Here is a 20,674-nt window from a genome sequence, read left to right on the forward strand (position 1 = left end):
TTATTTTTAAAAGCATTTCTTATTTTTGGCACTAAAAAGTTTGAGCACAGTGATGTGCATATTCTGGCAGACAAACCACAGATCACCTTAGACACTCCCATGGGACACTAAACACTCAGTTTTTATGAATAACAAAAAAACATACAGGCTGCATTGGGTGTATTTTTCCTTGGTACTGTTGCAGTTTTATAACAATTTCACATTTGCCTGGTAAATTTGTTGCTATTTTAGTGCATGCAAACATTAGCTATTAAACTCAAAGAAACCATACTATGCATTGCATTTACCATGCATTATATGCAGCATCAATGAGGGTTTCATAATAAAGTGATCTTTGCATGAATGTATCCATGTTTCCAGATCAACAGAACGTATGGATCCACGTTTACCTGACATTTTTGAACTTGAGTGACAGGGGGTTTGAGTGCCTTATAAATAATTGAATGATAAAACATATAAAATTTATGACTTCTGGCTCAAATTGCTGTAAATTTCATGAGTACATTTTGTGATCTCATGTATCCCATTATTTAATGCAGAGTCTGAAGACTCGCCCTCATTCACCAAAACGTAATCAGCATATACCAACACGTACAAGATCCGCACCTGTTTAATAAAGACACTCTGCAGACTGCATGTTAGTTATTGTCATGAAAGTATTCAATGAACTGACACAAGTACATGTCAGACAGACTTTTAAGGAATGTTCTGGATTTGTTAAACCCACTGAATTAGGCTTTTGTGTGCTATAATGCCTAGCACTAAGACATACTGTAGGAGGAGGTGAGGTTATGCTTCTGGTAAATTTTTAATACAGTCACTATAAAGTAAATCTCATCACTTGTACAACCTGCCCAACATGTTGGGTTCTTTTTTCTTTTTTCTTTTTTTTAATTTAAATTAAAGAGTTCATGTGAGTAATCTCAGTAATTGTCCACTTTTTGTGATTTTCCTTTTTTTATGATACAAAAGATAATGAAGGCAATCTTGAACAAAAAGCACAAAATTAGATTTACGTAACAACCACTAAGCTTTTACAACATTCCTGGAAAAAAAAAAAAAGGATAATGATCAAAATGGTAGTTCACTCACTCTATGTGATAGACATTTTCTCCACCTTTTTCCCACACGTATGTCATGTTGGGGGGATCTGCCACTGCCTGGCACTGGAGATGTGCATCTTGGGACATGTTCAGAGAGGTGTTTTTGGGAGGTATGACAATGACAGGCGGACCTGGAGATGCAGGATACAAAAAGGCTGAGTGCAGGGTATATTAATAAAGATTTCCTTTTTTTTGTCTCTATAGTTATTAAATAAATAACCTAAAAATCTAAGAAACAGTGTCAGTTTGGCAGAGGACACAAAAAATTAATAAATTACGTAAGTACAATTCCTTTGTATCTAGCTGAATAAATTCACCTCATACAAATAACAGTTTTAACAGATTTCTCTTTCTCAATATTCACCCTCACAATATGTCCCTTATCTACACTAGGTGTCGTATTCTCCTTTAACTTTAATGACTATTTTGCCAAAAAAAAATTAATTGGAAGGACCTCTTAGGAAAGAGCTGTAATATAATCAAATAATGATAAAAGACTCTCAAATAGATTGTTGCATCTATTCTAGTATATTGCATTCTCTTTTAATTAAATTATACTTACTGTAACCTTCACTATCTTACACCTTTTTTATGATGCAACAAAAGACAGTATATTGCTCAAGTATTAAAAAATACTTAAGCGTGATATAAAAGATGCCTTATATGTTTCAGTACAACATAAATACATCAGTAGCTGAGTATTATTCTTTAACATTACGCTGGACTACAGTATTCCTCTTGTAGAGGAGTATAGTATGTTGTCTTCCTTTTGTTTTGGCTGGTCTCAGAGGAAACCTGTTTTACCCTCCATGAGAAATCTACTAATTTCTTACATTCCCTTAAAAATCTTATTATTCATAGGAGAGAAAAAAATGAAATCGTCTGTGATACAAAATATCCATCTAATAAATATCAGAATGAATTATTCATGAAATGCATGGTAGCGAAAGACACAACCACAGATAAAGTGGGAAACAACTAGATATTTAATGGTTAAATAGGTTGTAGATTGATGAAACGTAATAACAACAAAAATAGATGCTAAAGCCTAATAAAAGAAACAAAATACAACACAACAAAAGTTGAATTGTAAGAAGTAGATGTTTACTGAGAAATGAAAATAAAATCCAACTTAATACCCCATTGGCTTTTCAAACATTTCTTTTAACCCTAAAATATACAAAACATTCTGCTATGTTGCAGCGGTCCCCATCATGTCTTTGCTTGACCAGACACGTCACTTACACTGTATTTTTACATCTTTTACATTCTTTATGAGCAGCCCTTTGTCTCTCTCCAAGGTCTGCTAATATTCTCAATATGTGCTGTACAGGTGATAAGTTGGAGCATAGACTTCACCTGTTATTAGTAACTAATTTGTCAAAACACTATTTTGTAGAAATAGTAAACACAGCTCAGTACATATGTGAGGCCAGTGCTTAAACATTTTTAGTGAAGTAAAAAATTATGACATCAATATATCTGACAAAAATCCATACATACAGAGTATATACAGTATATAGAGTACAAGGGTGATCTATAGATGCACAGATCCCCTAAACTAAGTGTATAGGCAATTACTAGAATATTTTCTGTGATGGTTAATGTATCAGTATGCATAAGCACTTCATATTTTAGCATTAAAATATCATTTTAATTAATTACTGTTGTTAGCTCTTAATTTTCAAATTTACTGTTTTACAAAAGAAGCAAAACAATTGTTAAGGACATTATTATTTTTTTGATTAAGATGGCAAACTACAGCTATTTACTTACATTTATGAACAGATAAATTAGTTTTAGTGGTTGAATGATATCCTTGTCAGAGAAGCCCAGTGTGCTGGCTCAAATGTGGGTTTAAGAACATGATTTAATTGGTTTGTTATTTGTATAGTAAATAAAAAATATATGTTTTTTAATTTTAAATGAACTTTTTACAGCTTTCTGAAACTTTTGCATTTTTTGTTTTTAATGACAGGTAGTGTTAGTCACTGTATGTAAGTGCAGTACATTAAAATTTTACTGACAAAAGACAATTAAGGCATCATTGCTTTACTATTTAAGAATGAATCAGAACCACTCTACTAGACAAACTATGTAAAAACATCTTTGCAGAGTCACCCCAAGCATCTTTTAATGTATATGTAATATGTTTTGTTCTGTTTTCATGCCATTGCACACTGGAAACATTAACTATACATAAAGCTTCTGGTTCTGAAAAGTGGAGCCAATGCAAAATTGCCTTAACCAGTGTTCTTTCTAATATCCAGGAGGAAGTGACTCCTCTGTCTGGAGAAAGAATTTATCTATAGGATGTTATATATATATCATATGCAATTCATATATGACAAAATAAGCCAACATTTGACTAAATCTATAACTTCACTGATGAGTGAATGCTGTTTATTATATAAAGTATGGCTCCACATGTGGTAAAAGGAAAATGAGATTTGGTATACTTTAGAGCAGGTCTGTGTTTTGATTGACAAGTATGAGCACAGAGTGCCCTCAGTTTGTCAGTCACATCTACCCATGAGATCTGTTTTCAAAAATCTGAGATATCTTATGTCTTAAATGTTTAACTCAAAGCTTCAAAAGTGACTTTCCAAACTAATGGGAGACCTCACAGAGGCCGCACCCATCACTTATCTATAGTCTATGACCTGACAACATATACACCAATAAATCAGTCAGTCTCTAGCTTCCTAAGGTTATAATGGTTGACTGAATCTTTTAACACATGAGGGTTTCTACAATGACTCTTTTGAAGCCTTTAGTTGTGGTGACAAATGTGCTAATACAAACCAAGCCAAAAGTCAAAAAGAAAAACAGTGTGTGAATACACCAAAGCAACTGAAAGGGATTTGTCAAACGCAGCTATTTTAGAGTGCCATTACAATGTCACATTTATCTCTTCCCTGAGCCACTCCAAACTTGTATTAACACATGTGCTCTTTGCACAGAGCTAATAAAAAAGATCTAACATCGCATGTCTTATATACATATATAAACAAGATCATAATCATTACAGCGCTCATTACTGAACAAGTTTATAATCATAAATGCATGACATATATATGCAAGAGTGAGTGTTTAGAGGTTACTTAAGGCTTTTAGTTTGATTCCATCCAGATCAGCTATTAGTCAGTAATCCATCCATGTGGCAATGCTTCAGAGGAATGCAGCCAAAGCTCAGATAATGTGACTTAGAGTCGTACGTGCTCATGATTATTATTTAAAATGTGGCCACTGCATCTGTGAGATTCCAAAATTAAGTGAAGCCTCAACAAGACTTTTTGCCAAAACAAAAATTATTTCCCTATACACCATGCTACAGATGAATCCTGGTCCTCCAGAGGAAAATCAGCAGTAGGAGTTGGAGTAGGAGTACAGAAGAAGTCAGAAATATATCCCACAGTGTATTACGCAGTGGTGTGTTGGTGTAATCCAATGATATACAGTAACCTATTTGCATATTTTACATGCATGTCTCCCTAAACTGGATGGTAGATCTATGATTTGAAAACATCTTTGTAATTTTCACATGTGTGTGAACACCTGCATGTATTAAAAGCAATTAGAAACAATTATTATCAAAAGAAAAGTTTATATTTCAAAATAAGAACTAATTTGTGTTTTATTCATAAAAGAAAGAGAAATTAAAATAAATATTTCTCTTTTGATAATATTTATATTCTTCATTCATGTACTAATGATTTCAGGAAAGAAATATATATATCTATCTATATTCATGACCACAGACAATAAACTTTTCACTAAGTTACATCAACTTCTCTAAAATGAAGCCTTCACACCGAGCAAAACACAAAGCTTTATCACGATAAAGCAACATCGGCAAGTCCCAGATGATATCTTGTCTCACATCATGATATTGACTCTTATTTAGTCACTGCGTGGCTAAATACCAGTCAAGTTCAGTTTGAACTTCTTTTACTGCTCTGTTGCATGATGCAAGGGCAAGAAACAGAAATGTAAATTATGGTGGCTTCAAGCCAGTTGGGCACACAGACATCACAGAAACTAAAGGAATTGGCAGGCAGAAAGACAGACAGACAGACTGTTAGGCAACAACTGACCTTTGATCTTCACTTTTGTCACGCAAGTCACGTTTCCCTCAGAGTTGGAGGCGTGGCAAGTGTACTGTCCTGCTGATTGTATACTCACTGCTCGCAGAGATAAAACTCCATCCTGATAAATATGACATAGTAAAAAAATGGAGAGGTGGCTGAATGCAGCAGGCAGGTAAACACAGAAAGTACAATAGGTAGCAGCAATTGTAGCCTGTGCAAAAGCATTGGCACCCTACAGTATAATGTCAGCATTTAGTACTGTATGACATTTGCATCCAGCTGATAGTAGAATAGTAATATAGTAGAATCTTCACTTCCTACGTGAATACTTCACATGTATCCACACAATGTTTCCTGTGCCACAATATTTCAACAGGTAGGAGGGTGTTTATCCCCTCTTCTTAATAACAGATTTGGTGCTTGTGTCCAAAGCGTTTTTGTTTTCCTTCCAAGGACTCTTCTAGAACCTATTCGTGTGCCACTTTGCATCAACACTGCTGTGTCAACTTGGATGGATGGATGGATGGATGGATGGATGGATGGATGGATGGATGGATGGATGGATGGATGGATGGATGGTTGGATGGTTGGATGGATGGATGGATGGGCATTTGAACTAAGGTTGATTTTAAAGCATCTTGGATACATTTGCTCAGTGTTACCCAAACTTTGTATGTATTGCAGTGCATGAACACTATACAGTTCAATGCACTTTTATTTATCACAACAACAATCAATTCAAGGCACTTTATATAGTAAGGTAAAGACCCTACAATAATATAGAGAAAATCCCAATAATCAGATGGCTCCCTTTTAAAAACTCCCTTTTAAAAAGGAAGAAACCTCCAGTAGAACCAGGCTCAGAAAGGTGCAGCCAACTGCTGAGGGTTGAAAAAAAGAGAGAGAGTACTACTATATATTATTTTCGAGGAAAATATTGTTTATTTATTTCACCCCATGCATGTAACAACTATAGTTCTATACTTGTATTGCAGGTTTAAAACCCCTTAAAAAATACATACCTCAAAAATATTTTTTTGAATGGCAATGCCGTCTTTAAACCAAGTGATGGCTGGAGTAGGGTTGCCATTAGCCATGCAGGAAAGAGAAATATGACTTCCAACCAAAGCCTCGAGGACAGGAGGTGGGGGTTCAGTGAAGGTGGGTGGGGCTATGGATATAAAAACAGCTTTTAAAAGATGCTCATAAACCATCTAAATTTAAAAAACTTAAAAACAGATTCCGCCATTTATGGAAAAACAAATTTCGATTGAGTACTTATTCACACCATCCATAAACAAATATACATTTTCATACATTCTGATGGTATAGTTTGTGTCCCCTGAGTGGGAAGTGTAACAAATTAATATAAAGATTTTCAACTTTTTCATATGATGAAATATTTCTTTACTGATGGAAATGGTCTCCATAGGGATAAAAGTGCAACTGATTGGTTTGATAAGTTTTGAAATGATGTGAATCACATGTCATGCTCCAACAACTGAACACCTGTGGGAGATTTTGGACTGATGTGTTAGACAGCAATCTCCAATATCACTATCAAAACAACAAATGTGGGAATTTCATTTGGAAGACTGGCGTTTCATCCACCCAGTACATTTCAACAGACTTGGTGAGTCAATGGTAAGGAGCATTAAAGCTGTTCGAGCTGTTTACCCTTCTGTAAAAAGCAAGAAAGCTCTGTCTTCAAAGCAGAAGTATTAAGGGAAAAAATACAAAAGAGGAAAAACTGGATTAGCAGACAATACATTTATATACAACATGACAGCAGTACAGCCTGCTTTGTTAAACAGCAGCAGCCTGAAAGACACATTATTATTTCACATACCTAACTGAAAATGTCAGTTGCAAATGCAGCCTTTTAAATGTGCCTTTAGAACATCTTGCTGACACTTTAAATCTCAGATCTTATCAAAGGACAATCAGGCCTTCCTTTTTTGTCTGCAAACACTTCAGAGTTAAAAAGCCACCATAACTTATATCCTTACTGTAGCTGTATATGAAGAATATTTAAGGGTTTTTTTACTTACTCTCTGAAAATAAGCTTTAGTATATTATTGACTAATAAAACAGAAAAAGAAGCATGTGTACCTCTGAGTTCTTTTATCTCTCCAATTCAAACCCGTGACAGTCGCAGAGATTATTATTGAAGGGGAATGCAAACAATAGGTAAAGCCCATACTTGCAGGGCATGCCAGCAAAGTAACATCCAAGCCCTCAAGTACACAGTCATCATCTATTACTATTCTCACCTCTATCCTGACGCTCACACAGACCAGCTCGGTGAAACTGTCTCTGCCGCTTTGATCTGAGGCGCACTCCTACTTTGTTCTGTATGTTTGTGTGTGGAATCATAGCAAAGGTTTTCGAAAATATAGATAAACTTCAAAGGGCAAAAATAATGATGCATATTTCATATTACGATTTATTATTTACACCTATCAAGAAGTATGACGCTAACTCTAGTCACTGACTATTCTTTCCAAAATCCAGGTAAAAGAAGTCAGAAGTTATCCAAATTACCTGATCTGTTAAAAAAGTTTAGACACTTTTTAAAAAAACTTTTAACATCATGTTCGTTTTCTTTCAGTTTAAGAGGTGATTTTTTCTGTAGTATATACACAGCAGTTACCTGATGTGTGGAAGTTCATACGGGAGACTGTAAGCTAAAAGATCACATTTGAATAATATAAACTTCTTTATATTAATATATATTATATAGAATGTAGCCTAAAAAATAAAGGAATTAAGTCATGTTTTCTATGTTTCTTCCTTTGGAAACCAATACAGTTTAACAACTAAATAACTCATAATCTTTACTTTAAAATTCAAAACATATCAGCAAGTTTTGTAAATGGAAAACATGTCGATAATTAACATTTACATGATCTGCACACTTTAGCACTTTTTCTTGGTTGTTTTCATAACTGGTCAGAACTCTGGGATAGAATGACCTTTTTCTCTTTTCCTTGAGGATGGTCGTGTGGATCCTGGGCTAAAAGTGGCAATAAAGGAAGCACTGAAGCACCTTTCCTTAGTATGTGGAGAACGCAAAAAAGCTCTTATCATGGCTGCCGCACAGATACTCCCAGCTTACTTGGCTTAGTTGGGAACCTTCCCAAGCAAATTTGACTATTCAACCACACCCCAGGTCTTGCTTTCCATTCTGACTGCACCGCCTTTCCTCCCGCCTTCTCCCATCACTGAATGTAATACTGCCACATCCCAAGCTACAGGAATGCAGGGTGAGCAGTCTGCATTAGTGCATTATAGTTTCATTTGCTGCTAGCATGAGGGGTTAGCTGTTGCCTGGTAATTGGTTTAAAATTGAATGTAGATAAAAAAGCTGTATGACACACATCTATCTGCTTGCTCATTTTTGGTTCCATTTCTAGTCATTTCCATTTTTATGCTTGAGGCACTCAAAAAAATTTTCAGTTTAAAACACGCATTTAGTCATGTGAAAAAGAAAGTCTTCCCTCACTTGTTTGTAGACAAAATGCCACAATGTTCCCAGGAGTGGACATTCTAGCTAATTAACCCAAAGGTCAGATCATGTATTGCTCAGAGAAATTACAAAAAACCCAAGAGGTTAAACTCAGACTCTACAGGCCTCAATTAGATTTGTATTTTTATTTTAGCATTGTTAGTACATAATATTGCTTCATTTAGTATTTTTTTTCTATACTCAAGCATTTCCTTTTACTTCATTTGCCTAAAAAGAGTTTTTCTTACCAATTTATCTTTTTTAATTTACTCTAATAACTGTGGTGTGGTCAACGTTGCTAGCAGCACTTCAGGACTGACTACTTTGTTTTACGTTTTAACAGCGTGGTCATTTGCTAACATCACAACTGAGCCTATAATAGAGGCATATAGCTCATGTTACATTCTGTTTCTTGATTTGTATAATATATAAATAAATGCATGTGAATGATATAAAAAGGGGTCTTGAAAGTAAAGCCATAAAGAAAATGTGCCTAAAAACTGCATTCCTTCAAATCTCAGAAAGGGGCAACTCCACTGGCTGCAAACATGAGACAGGATAAAACAAATTTAAAGAGATGTTCTTTTATTTAATAGAACATGGTAATTTTGTGAATTAAGGTCCTATTTAAAGTAAAATAAATGACAAAAAGGGCAGGATTTAGACCAGGATTATTTAGTCAAATATATGCACCAGCAGTGTCCTTTTTAGTCAAATCAAACCCTCACTAAACAAGGAGGAACAAAAAAGACTACTGTTGAAGAAACAGACAGACATAAAACAACAAATCGATGGCTGAGTGGCTGACGTTATGTCCATCTTTTATATACAGTATATGTGGTAAATACACCATTGAGCTGCTAAAGAATCTAAAGTTGTTGGTATAACATGACCAAAATATAACTTCTAAGCTGGATGTGTGCTTCTGTTGTAATGATAGCAATAAATCAACCTGATCAAATAAATTGCAAACAAGACATAAGAGCAACATTTCAGCTAGTAACAAAATAGTACCAAGGCCTCAGGCAGGCTTTCCTGTGCTGTAGTAAAAGTTAGCTTTTCTCATTTTCAGTGGTTTGAGTGACAAACTGGTCCAGGGGGCTCAGATGGAAATTATTGTTCAAACCGGATTCAATCCTGTCCTTTGTTTACATTTTGATCTCTGGCTTACTGTAAAAAAGCCAACTAAATTCCTCTTTGAGAGCAGCCATAATGACACACACAAGCTGTTCCATTAACCTCACCAGTAACAGAAAGTACAGTCCAGGTGCCATTTTGCAGCTCATCTGTTGGCTTATCCAGTGAGAGGATTCGACACTCATACAAGCCCTGGTCAGCGAGCAGCAGGCCCTCCAGCCTGAGGGTGGTGATTCGTACCAGAGATACTCGCCCTGCGGAAACAGAGTGCAGGAAAACAGTGAGATGGTAGTTGCATGGAACGTGACAGAGGAATAGCGCAGACAATTGTGACTTCACTTGTCAGGTCTCAGGTGTGTGCATCTGTTGGCCTGTGATGCTTTGTCACACAGGAAATGAATAGTGTCCTCAAATGGTGCCTTAAAACGACCACACAGCAACATATGCACAAGCAAACATGCAAACCGCAGCACACATGCGCGCACAAACTTAGAAATCTGATCTCCCTGTTGCCAGGTGACGGCTCCCTGGAGCCAGTGTAGCTTGCAACATCAAGCCTTTATCTTTTCCAGTCTGCAGCCCACATCTTTCCATGTCCATCTAGTTTTTCACACTTTAACAGACACGCAATTGTCCGGTGACCCAATAGCATGGGAAAGCATGGCCAAAGAGAAACTGTCAATGAACGCACTGTTTTAGAACACACAGCCGCTCACTGCACCATCTCAAAAATAAAGACATGTAAACAGAAAGCACACTGCCCTGTGGAAGCCTGAGACCCACTGGGATCCCTGTGCTGTGATGGTAATTATTAACAGAGGCTCTGATTTCTGTTTACTATGACAGGGAGGGACAGCCCTGACAGTCAAAAAGAACCAGGAAGTTGGAGTTAGGTATGCTGACACTGATAACACAGTGTATTTACTTTTCCAAGCCGCCAAAGGGGACAAAATCCACAGGGGAAAAGTGAGGTGGGGGTTAAGGTAGAGTAAAGTACACATGAGCATACACTCAGGGGATTAACACTTTTTAAAATCCCACCCTTTGACCTCTGGCACCTTTTTTACTGCTTGCCTATTTACGAGATCAGTTTGATATGGGTCACTATTGCACCTTAGAGGAAGGGTTGTGGTGAGGCAGGGATGTTGAGGAAACATGACTGGGAGTGATGAGATAAAAGGGAAGAGAGGGGTGGAGGGGAAGCAAGAGCATGGCCTACTGCCATCACTGCTGCTGTTTGAAAAATGCGTGATAGCAAAGGATTTGAATGCAAGGTAAATTAAGTGTGAGGCCACAGAAACAATATAACACAGAGGCAGAGACAGAGGAAATTTAGACTTTAGACAGTGTGCACGACTCAGACCGTCAGACATAGATTATGTGTGCTGAGAGGCACTGTCTGAAAATGTGTGCATGCATGAGAATGCATGAGAATCAAGCTTTAACGAAAGGTAAAGTGTGCCAACAAATCAGGAGTGTAGTAAAATGAAGGCAGTCTGGCTTTGCATTGTTGATGTAAATATAACAACAGCATTTCCATTTTTGTCCTTCAGCCAAACTCACTCCTGCCCATCAAAAATAACACCAACTATTAAATATAGGGCGTTAATCAGTCGGAATAATTTATGATACTATATTGTTAAATAAAAAGTGGCTATCTAATGGAATAATTTATACCCATAAACTGTTAAATACGAGGTGGGATCAAAAGGATCTGCTAATCGGCCTATAAAAAGCAGAAACCGTACCTGATTTAAATTTGGCCGCTATCTCATTGAAGGTTGTTTACTTGTAAAGTGCAGCAATGCTCTCATCCCTGCTGGGATGCTGATGTTTGGGTAGAGAGCAAATATCAACTTCAGTGTCAAACTGGCATGTTGAGGATCATCCCTGGTGATGAGAGCTGGTTCTCCTATGACCCATAAACTAAACAGCAGTCTTTAGTGACTGGATTGTGTACTATGAAAATCATCCAAATTGTGCAAATATAGAGATACACTGTAACATCCTTCAGTGTTTGAGGAACAAATCAGGTGCAAACAACCTGAACTGTATGAGGATCTGCTTCAACCACTGAAGATGAAGGAATCTTGCAATCATTACTTACCACCTGTGCTACTATCTCTCTGCAATCCTGCCCCCCTTCCATCTACGCAAAATCAAATAAGAAAAATCCAAACTGATGGTCGGCTGATTTCACACAGGAGAAGAGATCCACATATTGCAAATGCACACGTAAAACTAGTCAGAACAGGACCAGACAGGAGCCAAATGTAGCAGCAGTGCTGGAAGTAATGCAGAGTTTCATAAGGAGGTAAAGAGGATATCATCCAAATTTAAAACAGATATTGCGTATCTGCTTTTAATGTAAAATTGTAGTCATATAGAATAATTGAGATTTTAACAGATTTTTCATTTGTTTTGCAGATTCTGGTGCTCAGACTATGCTGATGACTATATTGCAGGCAGTGAATTTTAAGTTCTCCTCCTTTGCTTGCTTTCATATTCTACTTTCAAATGCAGCAGTCTCCAATAGTGTGTGGCTGCATAGCAGCAGATCTTTACAGGTACCTTAGAAAAACTGTTGAAAGCTTGCCCTAAAAAACTTGCTTTGAAACAGTGTTCACCGGGAAAAAATGTGATGATGAACCTAAATTGAAAAACAGACACCCAGCCTGCACCAACAAGACTCAATACTTTTCCTTGTCATGTTCACTGCTCCACACACCGAAAACATTATAAATTAGCCAAAGAGCAGCTTTGCAGGTCCGAGACTCATTCAGCTATCCTCCTTTCAGCTCAATTCAACATATTCCACACACACAAACATGGCTGAATATAGTGTCTCCAAGTGAAGCCGCCTAAAGGCATTATTCCTGAATACATTCTCAGGTGACAGGGAAACATGAAACCATTCAGTGCTGTGAAGAAATACAACTCTCTACAAATGAAGGAATTAAGTCTGAAATGAAAAGTCTACTAGAATACATTATTAAAAGTGATGGTCATCATCTTTCTTAAGACAGTAACTCTATGAGGGGAAAAGGAGCCTCTTTTCCTTCAGTAGAGGTAATTAAAAGGCATCGTTTTATTTCAGATGGACTAAGACGAAGTAAGATCTTTTACAAAAATCACATCAGCTCAAGACCATTTTTTTTTACATTGAACCTTAAAGAGTTTATGCCTCATCATTACCGTGTTTTAGCCACAGTACCACCTAAATTTGTATTTAATTTGAGATGCTTTTTCCAGCTTTTTTTTTATACATTTTATGTTTTTAAAAAAAAAGGAAAATCAGGGCAGGGATCACAGTACCAAAATGTTTTAAAATTCCAAACAAAAACACCTACTCTTATGAAAAGACCACAGGTTTGAGGTCCTTAATAGAGCTCAATAAAAAGCAGGCACTTTACTGACAAAAGGGACATTTGGAGGACTGCGGAGTGTGCTTTTTATTTTTACCAGTTTTATTCAGAGTGAAGGATGCACCAGAGATATTGATTTTCTTTCTTCCAAAATGGATATGTAACATTTTGGAGATGACGTTTTCAAATTCTAAAGAAAGGCTTCGGTTGGGTGGGACGTATCTCGGGGGAAAGTGTCTTGTTTTCTGTGACAGGGGCTTGCATGAAAAATTATTTAAATTCAATACCATTTTGCGCAGCCCAGACATTTATGACCCTGAGAATGTGATACTCATGGGCAGCAAGCCCACATCATCTCTATAAGATGTCGTCAGCCCTTGGCAAGCTTCGCAGAGGCACTCGGGTTTCGGTTAGAGAAAAGAAAACGATAAGGTTTCACTCCTCGTTTTTGTTTTGTTTTTTTGGTGTGTGTTAAGCTCTTCTGTGTCATGGTTTTAAATTTGGTATTGAAGGTCTCTGTCCCTGTCAGAGGCTGAGGTCTACTCACTGCTGTAACGAACATGAGTAATCCCAGTGAAGGCTCTAATGTTTTTCCATGTGAAAAAGGAAGTATTAGCCATTTCAGCTGTGTGTAATGTGTTGCTCCTGCACACACAGCTGATTATGATGGGATTTGCATAGGAAGAGCTTGCGAACAGTGCATTTATACAGCTGTATTTACTTTTTTATAGTCAGCAGCTGTATGGGTGTTGGGGGACTTTCTGTCCTTTCCACAGAGAAGATGCTAATCCTTTGATCTTTACAGCTCTTTTACACAAATTTATTTAAGCCCTTTTTAGCCCTTAACCCTCTCAGGGGAGCAATCAGATGAAAATCTAAAGTAACTCACACTTTGCAAAGCTACAAACACGGCCAAAAGACAAGGAATGTTGATGGGAGAGGTGGACTACATGTAGAGAAGTTTTAATCAGTTTAAGGTGATGAAAAGGGAGGAATGATGGAACGAAAAAAAATTAGCCTCAGCAGAGTGAATCACTTGGATAACTTCCATTAGAATCACAACAGCTAAACAACAGTTGGAGACTGAGTCCTGAAGCCAAACTATTGAGACACCCGAGAACATTCATGGCCCGAGGGGGTGAAATACACACCAGTCGTTCCATCTCTAAAGCGTTGGTTTCCCATGCTGCACCTGTTACTCCCACACTGGCTGGTACCTGTGAGAAAGCTTTGCCTCAGATGGGACAAAGCATCTTTTTCAAACCTGTATAGAACTGCAGCTTTTTGTTTGTCACCTGAGAGGCATGTGATTAGCAAACCCGTCTATTAAAGCTGCTGCTTTTCCTTGAAGAAAGCTTTATAGTTGAGTCGAGAGTACAAATAGTGTAATTTATGGGTTGAAGGGCGGGCATATTTTTATTGGGGTTTTTACTAGAAGCCTTCTTCTGAAAACTAACATGCAGTGTAATGAGCTGCACGTTGACGGATTGTCTTGAGAGTAAGTGACAAAAGGCTACTGCTTTTTATGAGCCGGGGCTGGAATTAAAGTCTGCCCCACTCCCACTTACGATAATTCATCAGCTAACGTTTGCCCTGACTTTATTACTATGTAAATGTCTGTGTCATATTTCCTGCCTGGGTTGGGCAAGGGAGTGGCATCCAACTCGCATGACAAAGGCCTTAACTCAGCTGAAAGTAGGTTCTGATCCTTTGACAAACAAACACGTAATGCCGGTGTTTGCAGCTCATTACTGTATCCTAGAGCAATCAATGGACATGACACCAAAGAGATTGGTACACTGTACACGGAAAGTGACTTCAAAAATGAAGCTGGAATTATTCTATATTAAAAAATGAATAGTCCGACACCAACAATGAATTGATGTAACTGCCTGTTACTGTTTATTCAGCCAAAAGCTGGTTTATCTCATTCCTCTGGGTGATAGAGTTTCATTGTCTGACCGTGTATTTGCATTGCACTGGGTGGCCTTTTGTTCTGATCACAAGCCCTGCATTTTATTTTGAGTAAATTCTTAATGCATTACAGCATCCCTGGTGCTGTAAGTGCAAACACAGCACACAATGTGTAATCCACAGGTGAAAATAGTCCTCAACAAATCACCATTTACTCCTGGCAAGGTACTACAGTGTCCAGCAACTTTTCTAAAAGTATTGATTTAGTGAGTTCGGCAACAAATTGTTGTTTTTAATCTTTTATGGGATTTGTAGGCAATAATCATTTAGGAATCAGCAATTACCTGTATCCAATAGCATTATTGTGTTTGTGACTAACAGACAGCCCCGTTTTAATCCATTGATTTCTTTTAACTGCCCTGAGCTCAAGCAAGAAATCTAAACTGACAGACTGACATGAATGAAAAGTCCTTAGGGAGCGGGAATTGTAGATGCATTTTAACATCTATAATTTTGTGACAACCAGGCTGGACTACTGTAATTCATTATTATCAGGATGTCCTAAAAACTCCCTGAAAAGCCTTCAGTTAATCCAAAATGCTGCAGCAAGAGTCCTGACAGGGACTAGAAAGAGAGAGCATATTTCTCCTGTATTGGCTTCCCTTCATTGGCTCCCTGTTAAATCCAGAATTAAATTCAAAATGCTGCTCCTTACACACAAGGTCTTAAATAATCAGGCCCCATCTTATCTTAATGACCTTGTAGTACCATATCACGCTATTAGAGCACTTCGCTCTCACACTGCAGGCTTACTTGTTGTTCCTAGAGTATTTAAAAGTAGAATGGGAGGGAGAGCCTTCAGTTTTCAGGCCCCTCTTCTGTGGAACCAGCTTCCAGTTTGGATTCGGGAGCCAGACACTATCTCTACTTTTAAGATTCGGCTTAAAACTTTTTGCTAAAGCATATAGTTAGGGCTGGACCAGGTGACCCTGAATCCTCCCTTAGTTATGCTGCAATAGACGTAGGCTGCCGGGGGATTCCCATGATGCATTGAGTTTTTCCTTTACAGTCACCTTTCTCATTCACTATGTGTTAATAGACCTCTCTGCATTGAATCATATCTGTTATTAATCTCTGTCTCTCTTCCACAGCATGTCTTTATCCTATCTTCCTTCTCTCACCCCAACTGGTCGCAGCAGATGGCCCCGCCCCTCCCTGAGCCTGGTTCTGCCGGAGGTTTCTTCCTGTTAAAAGGGAGTTTTTCCTTCCCACTGTCGCCAAAGTGCTTGCTCATAGGGGGTCATATGATTGCTGGGTTTTTCTCTGTATCTATTATTGTACAATGTACTGTACAATATAAAGCGCCTTGAGGCAACTGTTGTTGTGATTTGGCGCTATATAAATAAAATTGAACTGAATTGAATTGAATTGAAATTAAATTGAATTGAATATCACATATTACATATTGAAAATGACACAAAAAGAAACCTAAAATGATCGGTAATTAAGTTTCAGTGATAGTGATCTATATTTTCACATACTTCATTTAGTTCTGATTCCACTTCTTCTTTTAGTTCCTCGCATGCACCTTTAAAGTCAGTGCAATATTTGAAACTGCACCAGATCAAAACAGTCTACATTTTTTGTTCCTCATCTTTAATACACATTTCCTCAGAAAAAAAAATCTGATATATCTGGTGTCTTTGGAAGCTCTGCCAGAATTTTAAAATGATTTGTGTGGGTATGAACAGTTTTTAGTCACATCGAATGAGTTTATAGAGACTGATGCAACAGCGGGTAAGAAGGGTTTTGAAGAATATTGAAGAAGAGGATTGCTATAGCAGTAATTATACAAATGAAATGTTGATTGCTGCTATCTACCCCCTATCGGTATTCTCATCACTGAAAATAAATGACAAGGTAACAACTCAGTGCTAGTTAGCTGTCTGCTTTGTGCTACCAGCTGAACTGTTTAAATTAATTTTACTCTTTGAAGTGGGATCATCATGCCTCCTTTGGCATTCTTCTTTCTATGACTGCACTGTAGTCAAAAAGTCTACATTGTTCTCAAGCAGAAATTCAAAAACACCGAAGAGGTCCATAGGTTGAACTTTTCTTCAGGCAGCACAGTAGAAAAGAAAAAAATGCCCCTGACAAAAGAAAGATCTGACTAACCCAGACATGCCTTCTTTTTCTCCACATTTGTTCCATTGTTTGCGACTTTAAAGGATAACAGGAGCCACACAAAGGTATCCTTGGACTATAGAGGCTCTTTCCCCCTGTAGACTCTTTGTTCTCTGTGCTGTGGGCAGAGTGCGCACAATAGGCGATGATGCAATGTTTCACCTCCTTTAACAGTAGCTCCAAATATAAGATTGGTCTGAAAAGGACATCAAGGTGTGGTACTGAGTGTATTCTGGGAACCTGATATTGGTTACATTCTTTCAGTTAAAAGAAACTTGGACCAAACCATGTCATATTCAGCCATCATTCTAATATTTTCAACTTAAATTCACTGAGTGTCTTTTGTACTGACAATGGCAACAAATAAGAATCCTTCACTGTTTAAAGTTCCTTACTAAAGCATATTCACATACAGAAACAACAATAACACCTGTAAAAAAAAATAAGAGCAGTACCAACATGCAGGGGATCGTCAAATTTAGTAGCCATCATTAACAGGAGAAACAAACTTTCTCTACGTGATTTACTCACAGTCTGTCCAATAGCTTCTTAAGCTAATTCAGCTAAGCTAATACTCTTACAATACAATATCTAGAGTAAATCCTAAAATAAAAATACAATAATTATACTTTACATCAGTAGCATGTATGTACAGTATGAAGATAAGCTACTTGAGACAATGGCATCAACTATAGCAAACAGTGTATGCATGTAGTAACAGATGCTTACCCTCATACTGTGGATGTACCCGAGGTGCATAAGATCCAAATTTAATCAGAACAGGAATGTCAAATCCCTGTCGAATCCATTCAACCACGTGCTGGGATGCAGAGGACACAACTGCTGGGTCTGATGACGGAAGTCTGCACTCCAGCTCCACGGAGCTTCCAGCCTTTGCCTGCACCTCAGAGGTCAAACCTTCAGTGGTTACTGTTGGGTTTGTTGTAAGCAAAATCAGAGAATATGCTTCAGTTAGTTCACAAAGCAAAGGATAACAGTGAGCAAATGGAGAAAGTACACTGGAATGCAAAATGATATTTGAAAAAACTATGGAGATACTTACGAAATTGGCAAATAACCACCGCCACAGTGAAAGTCTGCAAATAAGATCTTGCCGACCCCATATCTGTCACTCATACAACCTGCAGCATGTTCAATCTGTAGGCAAAAGAGACACAATTGTCACAATCACATTACTTCCTTGGCTGCACACAAGAAGACAGCCATCTGTGACAGATTTCCAAACTAAAAAGTCTACACCAGAGCTGCCACTTCTGTCATAATTTTACAGACACGAGGAAAGGAGCATTCAGATTTTTATACAGCTTTCCAATAACTGGAATTCATCCCATATCATTACACAAATGGGCAGAGCGGCCTCTGCAGCCAGAAAGCTCCCCGGCCTTATATCGTTTTCTGAAAGTAAATGTCATAAATGTCAAATAAATCTTTTGCGAGTCACGTGCAAAGTGACATCTAAGTGTTTTATTTAGAGCACATCAATGAAGACATTTGGCTGAAGCAGCCAGGAGACTCAGCACTCAAGGACAGAGATGAGCTGAGCTGATGGAGCGCAGGCTACAGTTAAGCATTACGGAGTGCAACTTAATGCCAAAAGGCAGCAGCTGATTCAATCCAGTCAAAGTAATCCCTGCTCAGATGTGATCAAATATGTACACAAGAGTGAGGAAATCAAGATGATGGGTCATTTTCAGGTCAGTTCACTTTTAACCCCCCATCATGGAAGCTGTTCAATGAAAACTCTGCCTAAATTATTCAACAGCACATTACTGACTAGGGAATTGGAACTGTCCCAATTCACATCTAAGACTCAGGTTAAAATTTCCAATCAATTGGAATTGCTTTCTGCCAAGCTTTTCAATTCCTTTGATTTCCTTAGTTGCAGATTGCAAAACAATGCCATCAACTGATGAAAGACAAAGCTCTGAACTCCTGTATCATGTCCGGGCCTTTTCTCTGCTCTGCTTCTACACACAGGGTCGCCAACTGACCTCGTTTCCCTTCCATGTACTCTCTTGTGTTGCTTTTGCAGCATAGTTCAGGTGACTATCCATCACCTTGTGAAGCTCCATCTAATCATTTTTGCAGTTCTGCAGCATTTCGCTGAATCTGAGCAGAGAGTACAGCCCAGCACATTTCAGAATTCATGCTTATACTTCATCCATAAACACCAGTGACCCGAGTCCATTGGCAGTCATCCATTCCCATGCCATTGAGAAATGATGTGGCATGCTTCAGATTGTGAGCTGTTCTTTTCCTTCTTCATACTTTTTTCTCTTCCTATAATCATCTGTTAGTGATAGAATGTATTAGGAAGAATGTCCTTCCTGTTTTTGAGTATAACCAGTAGTTTGGACCTTCTTGCAAACCATCATGAAGGTGTCTCTTAATTGTAGACTGACAATGATACACCTACAATCTTTAGAGAGTTCTTGACTTGGCTGAATGTTGTGAAAGGGCTTTCCCTAACCAAAGAAAGAATTCTGCTATCATCAACTTGACTTATCTTCTCTGGTCTGGTCTGGCCTTTTGGTGTTGCTGAGCCAGCCAGTGAATTTTTCTTTTTTTAAGAACATACACAGTACCAGAGTGTTGAGTTGGCCACCTTTAAAGTTGTTGCTTTTTCTTCGATAGATCTATTTTGGTTATCAGCCTGATGATGACCTCCTTTGCTTGCATCAAAATCTCTTTGGATCATATAATGAGTGTTTCAGTGAAAACCCACAAAACAAAAAGTTCAACACTTTGGAATGAACTTCAGATATTTATCTGCTTTATTTATTATCCAATGCTTTTGTTAAACCCCTTGAACTAAAACTGAAACTTTGCATTTCAATCACATCTCGATTGTTTGATTGTGGTTCAACTGTTGTGGTGTACAGAGGGAAAACTACAAAGATGAATCAAAGTATCTAATTATAACACCAGTAAATGGCTAAATTTAAACTCTTATTTAACATCTGAGCAAAGGACAAAAGTGATAAACGTGAAAAAAAAAAAACCAATAATGTCCTTTCTCTCATAATGTCACAGGTGATATATGAAAAAGCATAAAATGGAAATCCAAAAATACCTTAAACCTGTTCTTTTTTGAAATTCTTGACTAAACGAGAGTCAAAAACTCACGGGATTTCAAATTTATTACCATTTTGTTGACAGTTTTCAGACTGTATTTCTTCTTGCCGATATACAGTACTGACCCAAATTTGGCTTAGCACAAGTCCACTGACAAGAAAATACCCCCCTGTGATGGAAATCTGTTTTTCACATTTCAGAAGTTTTAAAAATTGTAGGTATCAACAATAAATGATCAGTATAGAATCACATCACCTGAATATTATCAAAAATATA

The 20,674-nt window shown here is 37.6% G+C and overlaps 1 protein-coding gene across 1 annotated transcript in view; it reads right to left on the minus strand.

The window, feature by feature from the left end:
• Nucleotides 1-20,674, minus strand: part of igsf9a (immunoglobulin superfamily, member 9a) — a 52,993-nt gene that overhangs the window by 22,396 nt on the left and 9,923 nt on the right. The window contains exons 2-7 of the mRNA XM_063480843.1: nt 18,366-18,460; nt 18,032-18,232; nt 9,947-10,093; nt 6,217-6,365; nt 5,201-5,312; nt 1,093-1,234 (exon numbers count right to left, since the gene is read on the minus strand). Coding sequence (XP_063336913.1) covers nt 1,093-1,234; nt 5,201-5,312; nt 6,217-6,365; nt 9,947-10,093; nt 18,032-18,232; nt 18,366-18,426 — 812 coding nt within the window. The 5' untranslated portion in view covers nt 18,427-18,460. The remainder of the gene's footprint in view (nt 1-1,092; nt 1,235-5,200; nt 5,313-6,216; nt 6,366-9,946; nt 10,094-18,031; nt 18,233-18,365; nt 18,461-20,674) is intronic.

The sequence above is a fragment of the Pelmatolapia mariae genome, linkage group LG7 (assembly GCF_036321145.2).
Source record: "Pelmatolapia mariae isolate MD_Pm_ZW linkage group LG7, Pm_UMD_F_2, whole genome shotgun sequence".
Lineage (NCBI taxonomy): Eukaryota > Metazoa > Chordata > Actinopteri > Cichliformes > Cichlidae > Pelmatolapia > Pelmatolapia mariae.